The sequence below is a fragment of the Myotis nattereri genome (assembly GCF_964212035.1).
Source record: "Myotis nattereri genome assembly, chromosome: 4".
In the NCBI taxonomy this organism is placed as follows: Eukaryota; Metazoa; Chordata; class Mammalia; order Chiroptera; family Vespertilionidae; genus Myotis; species Myotis nattereri.
The window spans coordinates 38,905,258-38,926,825 of NC_138079.1; the positions used below are offsets into that span (position 1 = coordinate 38,905,258).

The 21,568-nt window shown below is 40.3% G+C and overlaps 1 protein-coding gene across 2 annotated transcripts in view; it reads left to right on the plus strand.

The window, feature by feature from the left end:
• ARHGEF28 (Rho guanine nucleotide exchange factor 28) overlaps positions 1-21,568 on the plus strand; it is a 264,926-nt gene that overhangs the window by 152,612 nt on the left and 90,746 nt on the right. For both annotated transcript variants that reach the window (XM_081090556.1, XM_081090557.1), the window contains 2 exons: positions 16,223-16,344; positions 19,978-20,258. In XM_081090556.1, the coding sequence (XP_080946682.1) occupies positions 16,223-16,344; positions 19,978-20,258 (403 nt within the window). The remainder of the gene's footprint in view (positions 1-16,222; positions 16,345-19,977; positions 20,259-21,568) is intronic.

Consider the following 21,568-nt stretch of genomic DNA (forward strand, 5'->3'; position numbering starts at 1 on the left):
GTGGGTGTCATCTTCATTTCTTATTGGGGGGCTCTGAGGCTCAGAGTGGAGAAATGAGTTGTCCAAGATCAGAGCTAATAAATGGTAGAGCCAGGCCTACAACCAGGACTTTGAATTCAGAAGTTTTATTCTTCCTTTATGTTTCACCACTTCTTAGTAGAGGGAAGGAGGGGAGGGGTAGACTTCAGTGGGTAGCTACCAACCTTATATTCAAAAGGTGCCACTGTGTCTCACCATCTTAGTTTTCCCTCTCTTGTGAATCTTTGTCTGGGATTAGAGTTGGCAGTGGAAACTCTGGGGGAGGAAAATGGGAGTGCCGTTTCTACATCTCGATACACCCAAGCACATGCGTATCAAGTACTGACTCAGTCATTGGTTTGGGTGGGAAAAGATGGACAGCACTGAATAGCTGGCTGAGGACACGCTGAGGAAAGGATGGGGTGGGAGTGCTCCCAGTGTGTCCTGGAAAGTTCACAGCTTTGTCCCAGACAAAGAGTTAGAGGATTGATGTGCTGGGAAAGGAGATGAACATCATGGGGTCACTGTTTCATGAGTTCATTGAGTGTTTGGAGGGCAGGTACGTAGTCCGAAAAATAATCCTTGACATGGTGGGTAATAAAGGTATGATGACATTTCAAAAGGTTTAATGATAATTTTTAAAGGTGAGTTACTTTTATCTCATGAATTTATTTGTTTTCTTCCTCTCTCCTGCCCTCTCTTCTTTCCTTTCATGAAGTTTCATTGAATACACTCATATGCTTATGTGTATTCAATTCAGAAATTCCCCAAAGGATACCTGAGTACCATAGGAGGAATAAGTCGCTACAGAAATCCTTATTAAGGAAGAGAAACATTTTCATAAAGGTGACATAACCTGCTAAGATTGCATTGGCTCACAATGAAGATAGTGTCCAACCTCACATAGAGAGGGTTCAATTTCACTCTCTGCCCGGCGGCCTACCTTTGTCGGCAGAGGGAAGGAGGCCCATTATGAGCCCGTTGCCAAACCACATAGCTAGGTATTCCTCGTGGCTCACTTTAGTTAAACAAATACTTTGCCAAATATTTGAAACTTTTTTTTCTTTTCTTTATTTCGGGCTAGTTCAAATTCTTAGGCAAGGTATATTTCTACATCAATCTCTGTAAGTGGAAGAAAGGGAGGCACTATTCCTATTTAATACCTCATGTTTGGGAGATTCCTCCCTACCACTCTGGATTCGGGGAAGGATCAATGGTTGTGTGTTCAGATATATTTTGGCAGGAAGTCCCAGAGGTCAGGACAAAATTACTGTTGAAGTTCAGGGTGAAGAGACCATTTCAACCTAAGGGCATCATGAAAGGGATGTCATTTCAATAGCTTGTGGTGACTAGGGAGGTGGTCCCTGCAAGCAGAAGGGGAGACCATGCATAGAGTATATCAAAGTCATGGAAAATAGCCTAGGTTTGTGTACTGTGGATTCAGGTGGTACAGAAATGTAGAATGGTGTCAAATGTTGCATTGGTCTGGATGGTTAGTTTTGTCTGCCTAGCATCGTCCTTCCCTTCATTGAATAGCACTCACATTCTTAAGTGAGTGGAGTGGTCCTTCCACTGCTCTGGCCATGGGTTCACATGCTGCTGTCACTTTCTCATGTGACTTTGCCTTCTGGAGGCAGTGGGCTGAGCATTCCACCCTGGTGAGCCAATCACAGCACCCGTGCCGCCTGGCCACAGCTATTGGTCCAGGGTAAGCACATGACTCAAACTTGGCCAGTCAGAGTCCTTCCTTGGGATTCTTCCAACTGGAGTTTGGAGGGAGATACCTTCCTTCTTGGGTGGCAGTGCTGGAAGAGGGGGAGGGTGGAGTTGAAGCCATTAGCTGGGAGAAACCAATGTATAGTAGGAGGAAATACTGCAATCATGGAAAGAGGACACTATGAGATAGGGTCCTGCTAGATGCCAGGCCCTTGTTCTAGTCTCTGGGGCTCTCTTGCTGCCTCTCAAGGTTTGGATGTTAAGTTCCTTCCATTTTGTGGGCTGCCCTAATTTTCCCTCCCCATTTCACTTTTGTTTTAGCAAGTTCAGGTGAATATTTCTCCCAGCTAGAAATCTCCAATTTGTCCTTTAAGACGTGGTTTGAAAGTCCATGGTCTGGAAGTCTTCCCTGAATTCCCTCAGAGTTCATTATTGTATCCTTGGTGCCATGCTGGCTTGTGTATAATTTTGTAATAGCCCCCTCATTACTGTATTGCAGCTATTATTTAATGTCTCTCACTCGAAGACACTGAACTATTTGAAGATGGAGACTGGCTGGCCCTTTTTCACACCTCCGGTGCCTGGATCGTAGGAAGCAAGCAGTAAATATCGAAAGTGTATTGTGATACAGATTTACTCACACTACACTCAGATATTGCTTATTTTGTCTTTATTTCTTTATTTTGTCTATAATGGATCTAATTTTCCTTATGAAATCCTACCCTTTAGGCAGCAGGAAGGGAAAAAGGGTTTATTTTAGTCTAAGAAATTTTGGTCCTATGCCGCAATGAAAATAGTCATTTTCTGTAGCTGCTCAGTCTCTTTAAGTAAAATATTCAGCCTCTCAGATTTATTTTTCCTCTTCCACTTCCTTGCCACTCTGGTACTGAATGTGACTTCCTGGAAAGGGGGCCAGTTGGTGGGGGAAGGAGGCAACACGTCTTCAGATGCTCTCTGGGTCCTCCTGGTCTCTGCTGCAGATCTGCTGGCCTGGGCTGTTCCCTCAGCCACGACTGCTGTATTACTGGGTCTTCCGGCGCCTGTGACCAAGGTCCTGCAGCTGTATCCTCTCCTTGGTGTTGGTCAGAACCCGATGGTTTTTCTTCACTACAGAAATCTTAGAATCACTGCCCCTGGCCATTGGCTCAGGTGCTTCCCTATAAACATCTTTTCAAGGATCCTTCATTGGCACCAGTGGGCCTTGTGTAGGCGGCAAGTACCTGACTCAGCCACTTCTTGCTCCTCTCAGAGGCCTGAGGGGTCTTAGGGACCCATTCTCACCACTTAAGCAGCTATGAGCAGCCCAGGAAAGCTGGCCCTGGCTGACCTTGCTGCCTGACCTTGCTCTGCTACCAAGTGTGCTTGGCAGTGGTTGTCCTCATGCTGGTGTGGGGCAGCCTGCAAGGCGTTCTCCTTTGGAGGAGCCCCAAATGGAAGCAGCCCCTGGCCTGTCTCTTACTGTTCCCCACAGGCAGGGGAACCACCTGTCTTATTCCTTTGATCTCATTATCCCTACCAGTGGAAAAGTCTGATTATGAATTGTAATGAGTCTCTTATCCAGCTCTCATTCATACTGACCTACTTTGAGGTGCCCAGAGTTGCTCAGGAGAATGGAACAAGATTTAGGGACCAAGTAGTTTCCAACCAGGAGAAACCCAGAACAATTTAGAGAATGCCTGCATTCCTTGGCTTTCATTATTCGAATGAAATAATGAAATTATTCATTCATTCATTCATTCAAAATGTTCTTGTTGAGGACACAAAAAGTAAGTGACAGTTATTTGAAAGTGGCTAAGAGAATAGATCTTAAAAGTTCTCAACACAGGAAAAAAATGTAACTATGTATAGTGTCAGATGTTAGCTAGACTTCTTGTGATCATTTTGCAATATATACAAATATTAAATCATTATGTTGTATACCTGAAACTAATATGCTCTGTCATTTATAACTCAATTAAAAAGAAAACAAGTGAGATAACTTACATTTCAATGGAGAGTTCTTTATTGTGCTAGCATGATTTCTTGTCTGTAGTAGAACTCAGTTCTGTTTAGGATATTAAGGGGAATTAAAAACACATACATTTCTAGAGATAGGTGCTGGAGAATTGGAGGGCTTCTGACTTTTCAAGTGGACAAGATCATGTGTATGTGCCTAAGTCTTTTCATAAGATTATGCAGAATTTGAATTATTTGTAGGATTTCCTGTAATGAGGACATGCAGTTTGTTTGTTTTTGGTTTTGTTTTGTCTAATGTCACCTGAAGTGGTCTTGTCAGAGTCCTGCCACTTTATTTGGGGTCTTTTACTTCTGTCCTGGTGTTTGTACTATGGGTTAGTTGTCTTACCCTCCATTTGCTCATTTTCCCTTTCTGTAGATTACTTTGCGTTTGGCCTTAGAGAACTGCATCCAGAAGGAAAGGAATTGCTGATTAAACGTAATCATGCCAAAGTCTACACACTACACATGACTGAACATCTTGATAGTTTGGGGGGAAGCAAGGGCAGGCAAAGGTTGTTATTTGCTTATTTAAGATCCTTCTCTTCCAAACATAAACATATGTCCTCTTGAAGGCTGCTTTGTGCTACTATAATTAGGAAGGAGAATGTGGAAGGATTTGGGAGAAAACCATCGTTATTTGAGGACTGTATTTTCTTCCTCCCTTCCTTTCTTCCCACTGCCCACCTCTTTTTCTTCGCCATGCATTTTAAGGGGAGAGGCTTGTTTCCTTTTTCAATAATTTTGATGATTAGGTCTTTGGAAACAGCAGAATAGGACTTCCTTTAGAATCGGATTTTAGAGTACCAAGTTGGAACTTGCTATGGAGAATGGGGTTAAACTGCTGTTCCAAGCGAGAGGGCTGGAGGAAGCTCTCATCCCAGCACCTGGGGTCCCTTCACTCTGTCCTTGGCTGTGACGGCTGTTACCAGGAGACCAGCCGGACCTCATCCCAGGGTGCACTCTTCCTTTTACAGGATCCCAGGAGGGTGAGGTAAGGTCTGAGGCTGAATTGCACATTGGATTGATGTTAGAGACTATCTAGCTTGGTAGACAAAGGCTCCCTGGGTTCTCCCAGATTCATCACGTTGCGGACTAACATCCTCAGAGTAACTTTAGCTCATACGTGACCCACAGGAAATTCCTGGGCTAGGATGGTTTTGGAATTTGGAAGGATCCTCTCTGTAACCTCAACTCTAACTCAGAGTAGGGAGGCCTAGAGATTTTCCAGGCCATGACTAATATCAGGAAAATCCTAAGAGAGCCTTCCAGAAGAATAGGCAGGGATAAATGGCAGTTTATCCCTGAAGGTGTTTCCTCTCACCTGTGAGGGTGGGTTTTTTCTTTCTTCTGGGGCACACTCAGACCATTGGGAAAGAGGACTCTCTGTGACCTGCAGAATATGGCAGTTTCCTTTGACTCGTGGGATTCGGAGAGGGTGTGCTGTTGCGAGAGAGGGTGTCTGTCAGTGTTGTTTGCATTCTGGTCCTATCACCTAATGGCATGAGCAGGTTAATCCCTCTGCTTGTGCCTCAGCTTTCCTGTCTACAAAATGAACGTGATAACACACAGTGTGGTTATGAGGAGCAGGGTTGGCAAATGGGTAAAAATAATACTATGTACTCTTGGGTAAAACATTTCCAGCGAATACATTTACATATATCTTATCTGATATGGTGGATTTACCGATAACCTATTTTGCATGAAATGCTGCAGCTGTTCTTTTACATAGGAGACACATTTTAAACTTGTTTTTTTCCTCTTATTTTAGATGTAAAAATGACTTGTTTTTTTCCTCTTATTTTAGATGACTTGTTTTTTTCCTCTTATTTTAGATGTAAAAATGGTTATTGTTGGGAATCTAGAAGTTACAGAGAGTGAAGAGTTGAAAGTAAAAACCACCTGTGATCCATCATCTAGAGATAGCAGTTAACATCTTGGTTTAACTTTCCAGTCCTTTCTCTTGATTGTTTTGTATATTGTGTGGTTAAATAAAATGAAATCACACACTTACCATTCTATGAATGTTTTCTCAGCAAGATTTGCACTGTCATATTCCGGCAGGAAATCTCTGGCGGCCCAGGAAGTGAACAAACACACTTAGGCATAAGTCAAACTATAACACATTAATGAAACTTCCCAATGGGAAAATACCAGACATTGCTCACATACCATTTTCTTTGGCTCAAAATAGGATACTGAGTAACCCCAATTATTAAATAAAATACTTTGAACTACCTAGCAGAGTGCGTACCTAAAGCTGCCAGTTACTAGTTGTGTGACCTTGAGAAGTTACTTAAATAGCACCACAGTTCCGCAAAACGGAAATTGTAAATAGTATAGCTACACAGGGTTGTTTTGGAGATCAAATGAGTTAGTGTATGTAAATCAGGCAGTATCTGGTTCATAGTGAGTGCTGGATTCATCTGAGCTGTAAGAGTAGGATTACCCAGGATAATTACCCAGCATGGAGCAGGTGTTCAATAGATGCTTACTCTTGGAGTACTTAATATTTTCTTCCCTCTCTCCCCCTTTTTTAGTGGTAAAAATTAAATGTTTTTATTTTTTTTGACATATGTAAAACTTTACACAATAAAAAAATACCCTCTCCCTTCCTCTCTCTCTCTCTCTCTCTCCCTCTCTCTCTCTCTCTCTCTCTCTCTCTCTCTCTCTCTCTCTTTCTCCCTCTCCCCCCAGATCATCTTCGCAGTATCTTTACTTTGCAAACCTACCTGATCATCCTATTATTCCTTTAGTAAAAGAGTAGTCTAACTGATATTTTAAAGAGATTAAAGAGTACATTCTTGGGTTGCTACCAGAAGGCATTGCGATGGTGCCATAGGAAGTGCTCAGCATCTGTGGTGTTCTGCACAATGGGAGAATGTGTTTCTAGCTTGGACTCCAACTAAGAAGTTGCTTGTCCTATGAGGAGGGGCAAAGTAGAAGATGCAGGACAACACATAGAGGTAACAGGGAGGCAGGAACAACTCTGAGGAAGAAGATAGCCTCATGGCTGTGTAGGGACTTCTGAGGGGATCTGCTGAGGAATAGTCCATAATGACTGTGTTTTGAGGAGATTTTAAAGAATCATTGATGGAGGCTGAGGGCCCTGGCCAGGGCCCAACAGGTGGCACGGTACCGGACAGTCAGTAGATACTCAGTACATGTTGATAAAAAGAATGAATGGATGAAAGAAATAAGAAATTGACACTCCCATCGCATCCTGGGGTAAAACAAGAATCACTGGGCAATCCACAAGACTACCCCCAGAATTTGAGGAAATTTTACCAGACCAGAGGTAATTGTACTTGGCACAAGGGGATTCTTTTCTTTTTCTTTTATTTACTTTAATTTTTTGTGGCAAATGTTGCTGCTCTTTTTTTAAATTATTGATTAAAGTATTACGTATGTGTCCTTATCCCCCCATTGCCTCCCCCCACTCATGCCCTCACCCCACTGGTGTCTGTGTCCATTGGTTAGGCTTATATGCATGCATACAAGACCTTTGGTTGATCTCTCCCACTTACCCCCACCCTCCCCTACCTTCCCTCTGAGGTTTGACAGTCTGATCGATACTTCTCTGTCTCTGGATGTGTTTTTGTTCATCAGTTTATGTTGTTCATTATATTCCATAAATGAGTGAGATCATGTGATATTTATCTTTCTCTGACTGGCTTATTTCCTTAGCATAATGCTCTCCAGTTCCATCCATGCTGTTGCAAATGGTAAGAATGCCTTCTTTTTTACCACAGCGTAGTATTCCATTGTGTAGATGTACCATAGTTTTTTAATCCATTCATCTACTGATGGGCACTTTAGGCTGTTTCCAAATCTTAGCTATGATGAATTGTTCTGCTGTGAACATAGGGGTGCATATATCCTTTCTGATTGGTGTTTCTAGTTTCTTGGGATATATTCCTAGAAGTGCGATCACTGGGTCAAATGTGAGGAGAGTCTTTTCTTAATGAGAAAGAATTCACTCCTTCAGAAAATATATGTTGAGTATCTACTACGTGACATGGCTCTAGGAATTGGGGATACAGTGAACGAAGCATTGTAAGTCACTGTTCTCATGGTGCTTACATTCTAATGGAAGGGAACAAATAATATACGATAGATACAATGTACAAGGTGATGATATATGTTATAAGGGAAAATAAAGCTTAGGGGGTGCTATTATATATATATAATGGTCGGGCAGAGACTCTTTGATAAGATAACATTTGAGTAGAGAGCTAAAGAAAGTGAAGAAGGAAGACATCTGGGTATAAAGGAGAAGAGCAATCCTGGAAGCGAGAACAGCAAGTGCAAATGGCCTGAGACATAGAACAGCAAGGCCAGAGTGGCTAGAGTAATCGGCAGCTTCAGAGAGGTTGGATGAGGATGTGTTTAGTGTCATATTGTAATTTATAATGAGAAATACGTATTTAGTCTTTGTCCTGTTTCTGGCACAGAGCTCCTAAAACCCTTGAAATGTCCTAAGTCAGTGGTCGGCAAACTCATTAGTCAACAGAGCCAAATATCAACAGTACAACAATTGAAATTTCTTTTGAGAGCCAAATTTTTTAAACTTAAACTATATAGGTAGGTACATTGTTATTAACTTAATTAGGGTACTCCTAAGCTGGCCTTTGCTAAAAACGTCCTCAATCTGATTGAGGTACGTTCGCTGAGGTTGACCCCTTCCAACTCTCCCATCCACACTCGTCTTGTATACTTGTTTCAGATAGAGGAGTGTGGATGGGAGAGTCCGACTGACACCCCCCACTTCTTCTAACCCCACTTCTTCAAAATAGACTCGCCCAGGCCGAAAACCGACTTCTGCTCATGGGCCAGGAAGTTTCAATCGCACTGTATGTTCGCGCCCGCACGTAGGATTTTGTAGAAGAACCACACTCAAGGGGCCAAAGAGCCACATGTGGCTTTCGAGCTGTGATTTGCCGACCACTGTCCTAAGTGATGAGAGTGATAAAGATGTCTTTTGTTATGTTGATGAGGTGCCTTTTGGACCTAAGGATGGGGGTTAGTTGCTAGGAAAACCAACCTTAGGTTTAGAGGATTGGAACTTTCTGTCCCACCCCCCAAACTCCCCAGAGAAGGGATAAGGGCTGAAGATTGAGTTCAGTCTCCAGGGGGCAAAAATTTAACCAATCATGCCTATATCATAAAGCCTCCATTAGAAAACCAAGCTGATAGGACTCAGGGAGCTTCTGGTTGATGAACACATGGAGGTACTGGGAGTTTGGTGTGCTCAGAGCACAGAAACTATGTGCCCCTTCCCACATACCTTGCCCTACTCATCTCTTCTGTCTGGCAGTACCTGAGTTATATACTAGTGTATCTTTTCATAATAAACTGTTTCTCTGAGGTCTGTGAGCTGCTCTAGCAAGTTAATCGAACCCAAGGAGGGGGTTGTGGGAACCTCTGATTTATATAGTTGGTCAGAAGTACAGATAGCAACCTGGACTGTGATTGGCATCTTGAAGTCCAAGAGGGGTTTATGAGAACCTTCAATCTGTAGCCATTCAGAAGCACAAGCAAGAACCTGGACTTGTAATTGGCAACACCTATCTGGTATCCAACAATTGCTTAGATTTGTGGGATCCTCCCTCCCCACCCCCACACAGGAATTAGGTCCCAGAACCATTTGAGTAAGGTGCTGTAGGTTGTGGTAAAATTTGGCTTTTACTCTGAATGAGATGGGAAGCCATTGGAGACTTTTAGAGGCATGATATGATTTGATTTCCCTTGTAACAGAATTGCCTTGTCTACATTGTGGTGAATAGGTCATGGAGGGCAGAAGAGTAGAAGCCGGGAGACCATTAGGAGAGAGTAGTCTTGCAATAGTCTAGGCAAGAGATGTTGGTGGCATGCGTTGGGGTGTCAGTGGAGATGATCAGAAAAGGTCAGATTCTGGATCTATTTGATTGTGAAAGATCAGTCAAGACAACTTCAAGGAAGGATAGAGCTGGCATTTACTGGGAGGAGCAAGTCAGTATAGGAGGGAAAATGAAGAGTTCTGTTTTGCATCTGTCATGCTTGATGTGGCTGCTGGACCACTGAGTGGAGATTTTTGAGGAGATTGTTATAATTCAGGGGACAGGTCTGGGTTGGAGATGAAGAGTCATTCTGTATTGGTGTATGATGCCATGTTGTTAGATGAACCACGGGATGAGTGGAGAGAGAAAGAGGAAAAGAGGATTGGCCCTAGAGTGCTGCTATCTGCCCAAATCTAGAAGATGAAGAAGACTGCGAAGGAAAGGCCAGGAAGACAGAGAGTGGTGTCCTGGAGGCAAAGGGGGGAAAGGGAGCAATCAGGTGTATCAAATGCTGCTGTAGGTCACACCAGGCGAGACCTGACCACTGCATTCTGTGACAGCAAGGTCACTGGTGACTGTGATGTAGAGTGCTGGGAACTAAATAAGTCTTACTCACAAATACCATAGATTTCACTTGCAGGTAGAATCCAAAGAACAATATAAATGAACAGACAAAACAGAAACAGACTCAAAGATACAGAGAACGGACTGATGGTGCCAGAGGGGCAGGGAGTTGCAGGACTGGGTGAAAAAGGTGAAGGGCTGAAGAAGTACAGATTGGTAGTTATAAAATAGCCATGCAGATGTAAAGTACAGCACAGGGAATATAGTCAATAATTTTGTATAACGATGTGTGGTATCAGGTGGGTACTGTCAATATCAGGGGGAATACTTTGTAAAGTATATGATTATCTAACCACTGTGCTGTACACCTGAAACTAATACACAATAATATTGAATGTAAATAATATTGACTATTTCAATGAATATTGAAAAAAATTAAGAAATAAATAAAAAAAACCAATAAAGACTTAGGCAAAAAAATAAAAAGCCTTACCTGTTTTGTGGTGGGTAAGACTAAGTCCTGCTGTGTTCATAAACTTCTAGGTTTAAAGCAAAACTGAATGAATGAATGAATGAATGAAACCAACCGTCCAGCCATTGTTAAGAGATATCTGGACTGAGCGGCCCTCTCTTGAGTTTCACAGGCAAGAGCTTGGCACCCAGAGTGGGCCAAACCAGGTCAGCAGCAGGTTTGCAGAAGCTGCCTTAGCCGGGTTTGTTTATGTCTGGGTGTGGGTCTCTTACATAACCACGCAAGTAGGCCACATTTTCCTTTAGCTACAAGGCTCTTAACTTCTTGAGGGAGAGTTTGATTTCATTATAAATCAGGTGGCAGAGGCCCTAGGCTGCTCTGTGCCCTTAACTGTTTCCTGCCAGATTTGGGGTAGTTGTAAATGTCAGAGAAAAGGGAGGCACCAGGAGCTGCCTCTCTCTCTCTCTCTCCGCTCACTAGCACCAGTTACCCTTCATTCTGTGGGTGAAACATACCTACTTTCAGTTGTCACCTCGCTGGAGCCTCTGTACAGCCAGCCAGCGCTGATGAAAATGCTGTTGCAGGGAGTCCTGGTACAGTTTCACAGATCACATTACAAAGCCCTGAGAATAGCGGGGAGAGGGGCGAGCTGGGGATCCCCTCAGAGTTACTGTTTACCCTCTAGGCGCTCTGCAGCGAGAACCTGGCCCAAGTCCACTTCGTCATGTTAGAACACTGCAGTTTCTGAAATCCTCCCTTTATTCTTGAGAAATGCTGTCTCTGATGGTTTGACTTTATATTTTGTTTGTCCTGCTGTTGGACTCTCTCCTGTTTCCTGAGCTCTCACCTTTGAGTTGTTGCAAGGTAACTCTAACTGGGTAGCTTGACTTTGTTACCATGTTCAGGATGAGCTTTTCTTAACACGAGCTAAGCCATTTACAACATTATTTTAGCTCTTTGTGTAGCAAATGGAATTTTCTGTGAATTCCAGTTGGCTTGGGTTGGTTCTAAACATGTAAAGTTATAACCATGGTTGAAATCATTTTTTAAAGCATTAAAATTACATAAAGTGTTAAAACTATACAACCTCATTTTCTTATTTGGTAATATCAAGCATTTGCCTAGTGCTTCCTTTGTGTCAGATTATGTTCTAATCATTTAAAGTATAAATCATTTAATCCTTATGACAATGCTAATAAGTAGACATATTATCATTGCTATTTTACAAATAGGAAATGGAGGTACAGAAAGGTTAAGTAATTTGCCCAAGGTCACACAGCTAATAGGTGATTGAGCTGGGGTTGAATCTGGGCAGGCCAGGGCCCATGCTCTTAACTACTGCAATGCATTGCTCTTCACCAATTTAAAAGTTGCAGCTATGTGGATGGGAGTTGAGTTAAATGTTTACAAAATATCATTCATTCATTAATTATTTTTTATTTTTATTGAACTTATTGGGGTGACATTGGTTAATAGAATAAGATTTCAGGTGCATGAGTCAGTAATATATCATTTATATATTTATCGTGTGTTCCTCACCACCAGGAAAAAAAATAGCATTAATTCAAGATAGAGAGCTGATTCTTACTGCAAATTACATCTATAGGCTCATTGAAAAAGAACCTGAAGGAATTTTTTTGACAATAATTTTTCATTTAATTTACTACTAAAGTGGTTACATATGGAAGCAATAAAATCATATCTCTTGAAAATCTTACAAAGATCAGGTTTCTTAAGAAAACAAAACCATTGTAGCTTTTTCTTTGTAATGGGCCGAAATAGTGCAGTAATGAGCCACTTTAATATAGGCAGCTGATGTTTATTTGAAAGTACCTTTAAATAGTTTTTTCACAAAAAATCTTATTCTGCTGGCCGGAAGCCCATTATTTGCAGTGATTATGCTGCAGTTAATAAAAGAGTAGAGGTCTTATAAGCCTGCCATCTTCTGATTTGTCAGTGTCTGTTCACTTCTAGATCCTATTACCTGTTGGTGTCCTTTGACAAGCATGAGCCACGGCTGCCCCAGACAGTTATAATGCGAAGGCCTTCTGGGACAATTTTATAAATAGTTGCAATGAGTAACTCAGCAAATCTACATGGCAGGTTGTGGGCGACAGATCTAGAGAGGAGACAGATTTCCCCTCCTTACTGTTGTATAGTCATGCGCCCCCTTCCCCTGAGCCCCCACAAGACTCAGTGCAACCCTTACCTAATGGGCAGGATGATGCCACTATCCTGGCAGGTTTCCCAAAGTGTAAGGTAAATTCTTCTGGGCTCCATCAGACTTGGAGATGGTATCTTAACCTAACATTAGATGACAGCGAATCACATTATAAGGGAGATATTTCTTTTTCACGTTTTTTTGACCTTCCTTCTCATTCAAGGAGAAAGTGGGTTTGTTGCCACTGCATCTTTAACACTGCTGATCCTGCAGAATCTCCCTTATGACAAAGAGCAGGCACTGTAGATGCTCAGATGTTTAGTCACAATGCAGTTTCATTGTTTTGTTTTTATTATTTTATTATTATACACTGGCACCAGACCATTTGGGGTAATATTTCATTTGGTTCTATGGTTTAAAATTAAATATGTCAATTATTTGCAGATGTTTTATTAAATGTCTTGCACAGTTCCCATTTATAGTAAGGCCAGGAATTTCTTGGAAAATTGGTTTTATTTAAAGAGTAAAAGGAGAGTTAATCTAAAGACAAGTTGTAGAGCATAGAAAAATACAGGATGAGATGTAGATATGGAAAATTGTGAACTTGGTAGAGCAAGGATAAAATCTTGGTCTAATACCTGCTATGGTTGATTTTGTGGAGATCCACAGTTTCTTCTTTGAAATTCTTGGGACCAGACTTGTTTTTGAATTAGGAATGTTCATGTTTTTTGTTATAGTGTGTATAGTATGTATGCTGTGAGTCCCATTGGGAACACTGGGGCAATGCTATCATCAAGCACAATAATAATTCTGCAGCAGGAGGTATGACTGTTCACACTGAAGTGGGGTAAATAGAGACTTTACATGACCTTGTGTGGATTCAGGTTAGATTTTGCCACCACATTTGTTTTTAAACCAAACTTAGGGGGAAAAAGTTGTGATTTTTCAGAGATTTTTGGATTTCAGAATTACAGATAAGAGGTTATGGGCCTGTCTTGTAAATAAATCATCATTTTCCAAAACATTGATTAAATAAATCATGCAGAAAACAAAATTAGATTCCAACTTGGTCAAAGTAACCAAAGTAACTCTTCCATCTTTGAGTTTATTTTTACTGCCTGGGTATGATTTCCTTATAGACTAGAGGCCCAATGCACGAAATTCGTGCAAGAGTAGGCCTTCCATCCCCCGGCTGCCGGCACTGGCTTCCCTCTGGCACCTGGGACCTGGGCTTCCCTCTGGCCACTGGCAGGCACCCAGAACCTGGGCTTCCCTTGCAGCCCCGGCTTCATCCCTTCATCCGGGAGGATGCCTGGTCTAATTAGCATATTACGTTCTTATTATTATAGATTCTGACCTGCCACACAGAGCCAGGTAGATTTGTTTGTGGAAGAAAAGTTGAATCCAAATGACTCTTACCTGTGTGTGTAAAAATAGAAGTGGTTCCTGGTCCTGCTCATCCTTGAAGTGAGGGTCGGTTGTGAGCACAGAGCTGACTATTTTGGTAGTTCCGAACATGGCTGTCGGATGAGTGGGCAGTGCATACACTGAGACCAGACCATTTGTGGTAATATTTCATTTGGCTCTCTGCTTTAAAATTAAATCTGTCAATTATTTGCAGATGTTTTATTAAATATCTTGCTAGTTCCTTAGTGTAATAATCAATGAAGTTTTGATTCGGCAGTGATGGAAATGGTTAAAAGGGGCATAACCAGCCTCTCAAGTGTGATGGCAGACATGCCAGGTGTGTTACAGTCTGTGAACTTAGGACATAAGAGCGGTTAAGCTGGATTAATGACCCTTCAGAGGACCATGTTGAGTTATTTATGATTGTTTTTCTAACATGCTGTAAAATGACAAATGAGCAAGTATTTTCTTACCTCAGAACACAGTGAAAGGGTTTTGTCAGGTTCTTGATTTATAACCTTTGGAACATGCTTTTATTTTGTGTAATTAGAATAAAAATGTATAGTAATTGATCATAAAGGTTATTCTTGTGAAGTGTTTGTGGGCTTTGTGTGTTATATTGCTAGCTATTTAAATAAATTGATAAGAGAAGACATGATAGATATGAGGAGATAATGTTTTACATTTCCATTTGTATATTTCCTCAAGGAGCTTAATAAAAATCTCAGTTGGGTGTTCTGTGGGGAAGAGAGAGATTTAGGTGGAGAATCTGAAGCCAAGGCCACTTGGCTCATACAATCCATATCTCTTTATAACTTCTGTAATTTCATCTGGGACCTTCTATGAAAGAATAGATTTTTTTTATTCCTAGTACATCAGCCCAACAGTTATTAATATTTTAAAAAATTTTCTGATTCAGTTCCATGGGTTTACTTGGGTTTTATGCTATGACATAGGCAAGACATGTCATATACTATGACATGGAATAAGTGCCATTTCTGACGGAAACAGGCAACATGGTTCCTTCTGTATTCATGCAAAAAAACTCGAATGTCAGTGAGGACGTCATTTGCTATGGATATAACTTTGAATCTATCCTATTAAATTAATGTACAGCTATTGATAATTTATTATAACACACCATGATTAGTATTAATGGTCTTGTACCTCACTAATGGCCTTGTACCTCACATTGAACATGGTTAAAACCACTACTAACAAAATATAATGATAGTGACAATGTTTATCAAGCACTTACTAAGTACGTAGGCATGTGTTAAGTGCTTTACATGTCTGAACTAATTTAATCCTCATAACTATACAATGAGGAATAATAATAATAATCCACTTTTACAGATGAGGAAGCCCTATAAAGGTATCTGGAGATTAGGCAATTTAGCCAAAGACACAGGAAATGAAGCATTCTGGCTTCTCTATGGTTTATTGCCTTCAACTTTTGTTCCCTACAAATACAGTAACACCTCAACTCTCTGGGAAACCTCTTTGAGCAACCTCATCTATTTGGAACAAATCTGAGGACATAGAAGCAAGCAAAAACACTTCTGTAACTGAAATGGAAGCAAAGCTGTGTCTTGAGAGTATGCATATTCAGCAGGGAGTCCAGAGCCAGAACTGCAAGGCTGCGTGCTATCGCGGGTCCTTCAGTAAAGGGTCTGGAGCCTGAACACCTCAGTGGCACCTGAGGGTCACAGTGCAATCACTGATGCTTCCAAGAGATTCATAAAGTGAATTTAGTTTAATCTGTTAGAAATTGAAAGCAAAAGTCTCATTGATTTTATGAAAATCTCTCATGATTAGAAAACTAGTGCTTGAAATGGGCACATACTTATCTAGAACAATGCATTCTTTAGGACGGTTTTAGATACTGAGAAGGTTTGGATGTAGAAAATAACATACTTGCAGGTAGTTCTGAATAAGTGGAGGTAGCAAAGTGCCATCTTTAAAAATATAATCTTGATTGTTTCTTCTTATAGTTGAATTAAGAAGGCAAAGGTTGACTATAAAATAAATTCCTCTACTTTATTTCTCCTGTTTTCACTTTTCCTCTAGATCGCTCCTGTGATGTCCTCAGAAAATCCAAGCAGCCCCCCACATTCCACGCTGCCGGTGGGCTTTCTGACATGCTGAACGGTGGCGATGAAGTCTATGCTAACTGTATGGCGATAGATCAGGTGAGGTGGGACTGATGTTCCGAGGTGGATCGGCCCTCTTTCTAAGCCCGAGCATGTGAGAAATAGATTCAGCATCGCTGTGTTCCTCTGGGAGCTTTAGCCCAAGTGCAGCCCTGGTGATGCTACGTGGAGTCCCATCATGTGAGCATTTAACTGAGGTCCTTCCTTCAGCACAGCACATCTTACCCAAGGCGCACCACGCGGGAGGGGCCTTGGCACTGCCCAAAGAGAGGAGTGTGAGAACTCTTCTGTTGGGGCCAAAATAGGAAATGACAATTGCGAGGCCAGTTTCTTCTCTACAGCTTGTCAGAAAACAAGGTGTGTGTGATTTGCTCTTGCAGTATTTGTATTCAAAGCCAGCAGGAGCTGGATGAGCAAGAGCTTGATGCCAGCCCCATAGGATGCTGTCATATAAATTACTTGTTTAATCCTTACGACACACCTATTAACATGTAATAAGGTTGTAGAGCTTTAATATTAAAGCAGAATGGTGTCGTGTTACAGGGAAGCTGGAACCCTTCAGAGCTCCCCGCCCATTCCCTGATAGAGATTTGTGAGTTAAAGCTCATGAAGGCAAGTGGTTTGTGCATCTACACATGGATTTATCCGTCATTCTTTTCTGAAGCTCAGCCACCCTTGATTTTAAAAAATTTAATTTTAAAAATTTATCTTTATTGTTAAAAGTATTATGGATGTCCCCCTTTCCTCCATTGGCCCCCCTCCCCTCACTCCTATCCCCCAATATAGTTATCGATCAGAAGATTTCTGCACACTCTAATTCAGTGGTTCTCAACCTTCCTAATGCTGCAACCCTTTAATACAGTTCTTCATGTTGTGGTGACCCCCAATTTCATTGTTACAAATTGAACATAATTAAAGCATAGTGATTAATTACAAAAACAATATGTAACTATATATGTGTTTTCCGGTGGTCTTAGGCAACCCCTGTGAAAGGGTCGCGACCCATAGGTTGAGAACCGCAGCTCTAATTTATGGTAGATTTAAGAGATTCAAGGGTAATTTTGACAACATAATTTCTGTTTTATCCACTAACTTTAAAGCCTAATTCCCATATAAATGCACCATAAATATGCTCCTTGACCAATATGGTATTTTACCCTTTTTGTTGTTAGTATGCATATATTATACCTTATTACTTATAGATGTTTTCTGTGATATAAACATTTTTTTTCTGTCTACTAGATCTCAATTTCATCTCCTAGTCATATATCTCTGCTTTTTTCTTTTTGTGTTATAAAACACTATTACCTCAAATGCATTGTATAAATGCATAGGGCGGGACGATATTCAAATTGACTAAGATATGAACATCAGGACATGGACATCAGGCTATGAAAACTGGTATACATTTTGGTATAAAGCAGCTGAATGTGTTCCTATTTATGAAATCTAGAATGAAGCACAGAGTTTAGGACAAAGTGGGAGTTCTGGGGACATTCTTTGAAGATACAGGCTAACTGGACTTGGTGTGCTCTAGCCACGTTCTGATTTTACTGCTTTTATTCTGTTGCCTTATTTCCTAAGCATTTGCATGAAATGCTTCTTGAGTTCTTAATTTTTTTGTTTGTTCTAAGCCTCAGTGAACACTGTAACATTTTCACTTACCTCAAGTAACTAAAATTGTGCGACTCGCTGTTAGGAGGAGAGAACCGTGTCTTTATTTGTCCTAAGATACATTAAAAATACACTGAACATGAAGTTAGGATGTGATTGTTTGGGATTGTTTTGAGTGAGAGAAGTATTGCTCTAGTAATGTGAAGCATACACTTGTAGAGAACTCAAGCTAGCTAATTGGTAAACTGAAACATAGCAGAGGATCGCCAAATGCATGCAGTGAAAACAGAAATGAAACTAAAAACCTGGATACAAATCACAAAGTTCTCTATGTCAGTGTGGCATAGTTAACACATCATTTATCTCACTGTCCCTATGTCCATTTGAATAACAAGAACAGAGAGTCCAAATTCTGCATTTTTAAAATAATTTCTAGCAATATCTAGAAAAAAATCTTAATCTATTTCCTTCATCCCCTCAACATGGCACAGAAACCTAAAAAGATTTCTAGCTTGTTTGCAATGCTGTTTCCTGTAAATTCTCAAGGTTACCAATCTATCTGATGAGGCAATTCACATGAACAAGCTAATTTGAAAATTACTCTGTCATATAGACTACTTTGAAAACAACAGCATTGTATTTGGGCATCATTTCAAGCCTGCTTAATTCAGTACAGAGAATCCCTGTATCCTCTTTATCAAAACTCCTCAAATGTTAATATTTTACTTTATTATCCTCTGAGTATGTGCTGTGTGTTTGCAAATGCTTAAGACATATAAATATTTTTTAACTAGTTGAGAGCAAATTGAAAATATGGTATCCCTCAATCTTTTGTGGTGCATTTTCTTAAAAACTTGGGCATTTTCTTACATGTGCATGTGCAGTTATCAAAACCAGGGAACCATCAACTCTACAGTACTGTTAGCAGTGTACCAATCTTATTCAATTTTAGCCAGTTGTCTCAAAGTCCTCTGTAGCAAAAGTAAAGTCAACTGCATGAGTTCTAATGAGTTGTCATGTGTTTGTAGTCTCCTTTAATCTGGGACAATTCCTTAGTCAACTTTTATGACATTGATAATTTTACTGATGATGTTATCTTTGGTCTACCAAATTTATTTTCAATAAAGTCACTATTTTAAAAAAATTAAGTATCTTGTGGGAGACAGTTTGAGTCATTGCAAATACCCTGTTATTCATTTGACTTGCACCCATCAGTTTGAGCATTGCGCGATTGTTTTTGCCTTAGTAAATTATCATTATGATGGTTGGTTTAGGACCCTAAATATCCCCCTTTTGCTTCATTTCCCCCTCACCACTCTATATGTAAATAGTGTCATTCTCTTTCTTTTTACTGTTTTCTCCCCCAGAAGTGATGCCTTTTGATGAGTGACGCCTCAGATCGCCTGTGTCTTTAAGCCCCTTTCTTAGCAGGTGCTTTGATCAACTGGGGCTCTTTTTCACCTGTAGACTTTCTCTTCCCATGATAATTGTAAGGGGCCACCTCCCTGGTCTCTCTGCCATGCAGATTTTTGCAGACTGTCCTTTCTGCAAAGGTTTATGGTAAGGGTACGACAGGTTGCTTGCTGAGATTCTGTACTTATTTCACTATTTCCATGTAATTTGAACTTCAGGGCATTTTCTGTCTTCTAGCTATGCTAAGTCCATGCATCTTCTGTAGTTTTATTTGTATTTCTGTTTGGTAGTGTTTTATGTGACCACCTCTACCTTGTTTACTCAAATTCCTATAAACTGCTTTTTAAATCAAGCTGCCTGCTCCTCAGTTGTTTTTCTTGAGTATTTAAAGCATTTCCTCTCATTTTGAGTGGTTCACAAAATCTTAAAATGCTCAGTTTTGGTATTTTTCCTTTTGTGAATTATGGGATAGCAACCAGGTGAACAAAAACATCATGAAAGAATTCTCTGCTTATATGAAACAAAACAAGAACAAGTAAGACAAGATAAGTAAAGTGGAAGGTTTTTAAATTGGGAGAAATTTATTCTTAACTAAGCCTATCTGTCCTGCTTTTGCTTAGGGAATACTTTTCTTTTGTCTACCAGGTTGTTGATTTGGATATTAACTATATAAACCCAGAGGGAGTCACTGCACACACCTGCCCTGAGTCCATGGATTCTACTCTGACACCTCAGAGCGGCAAGCATATCCTTTCTACTGAAACCAGCCCTGGCAGGCACCCACTCCATGAGAACAAGGAAGTGACATCAAATACTGAAGCCCAGCAGTCCTTCACATCGCCTTCTAGTTCATGTGCTTCCAACTTAAATCTTTCTTTTGGTCTTCATGGATTTGAAAAGGAACAAAGTCATCTAAAGAAAAGAAGGTAAGGTACTCTATTTTAGAGGAAAATGTAGAAAATCAAAGAACCTTATAGCGGAAATTGGAAAATTCTATTTTATTTTCTATTGTCCCTACCATTTTTGTCTCTACATAAAAATGTTGCCCCTTTTCGGTTTCTATATTCCGTGATTTGAAAGTAAGACAGTTAAGGAAACTGGCAAAAAAACAAAATAGAAGAAACCCACAACTTTGGCAATATTTTCATATTTTAATGAAAATGCATATAATGGAAACTCCCATTTATGTTGATAGAAGTGAAAATTGTCTAAAAACTTTGGAAACTAATTTGGATATGCATTTTGTGACCCAGCAGTTTTACTTCTGTGTTTTAAGAGACATATGGATGAGTACTTATAGAGCAGAAAATAACCCAAATGGGGAATGAGTAGGTAAATTACAGTATAGTTACACTAAGGAGTGCTATACAGTAGGGAAAATGAACTACAGCTACATACATGACATGCATCACAGAAACACAAAGTTCAACAAAAAGTAAGGGACAAAGTACTTTAGTTAGATGTCGTTTTTATAAAATGCAAGCCAAACAAAATCAAACAATTTATTATTATAGGGCCAATACATAGTGCTTAAGCTATTAAAAAACAGACAAACATGATAACAAAGAGGGAAAAAATACCCAAATTCAAGATAGTTATTACATCCAGTGGGGAAAGTAGGGAATGAGAATGGAAAGGAATAAAAAGGGTTCAATGGTATGGCCAATGTTCACGTTTCAAGTTGGGTGGGATCATAGGTGTTTTATTTTTATGCTCTGTAACTTAGTTACCTTGCACATATTTTCAAAATATTTATTTGAAATACAAAAGTGTTACTTATGCAAAAGTATTATTAAAATAATAGTTTTGATATGATAGTATATATTTACACGTGTGTGTACACATGTATGTTTGTATTTTTGCATCTGTTTCTTGTCCACCCATTCATTGTCTATTTTCTTTAGGAAATAGACCAATGTCTGCTAATTTCATTTTATTCTGCTGTTCACTTTCCTTAGGTAATAGCTTATTTCTCTTCCCCAGGCCCAAGGCCTCTGATTGTATGCTCATTTTCACACATAAAATCTGAATATAGAATACACACACGTGAGTGTGTTTGTAATTATTTATCTACGAATGAGCATCCACATAGGTAGATAAGTGTTCAGCAGAGACGTAACTGGCCAGAAAGAAGAGCGAGGGAGAAGCAACAATCTCCAGGTGCCAACCCCTGTGCTGTACTTTACACGGATATACGAGCACTTGCGGTTGGAACACTTTATAAACAGGTGTTGGT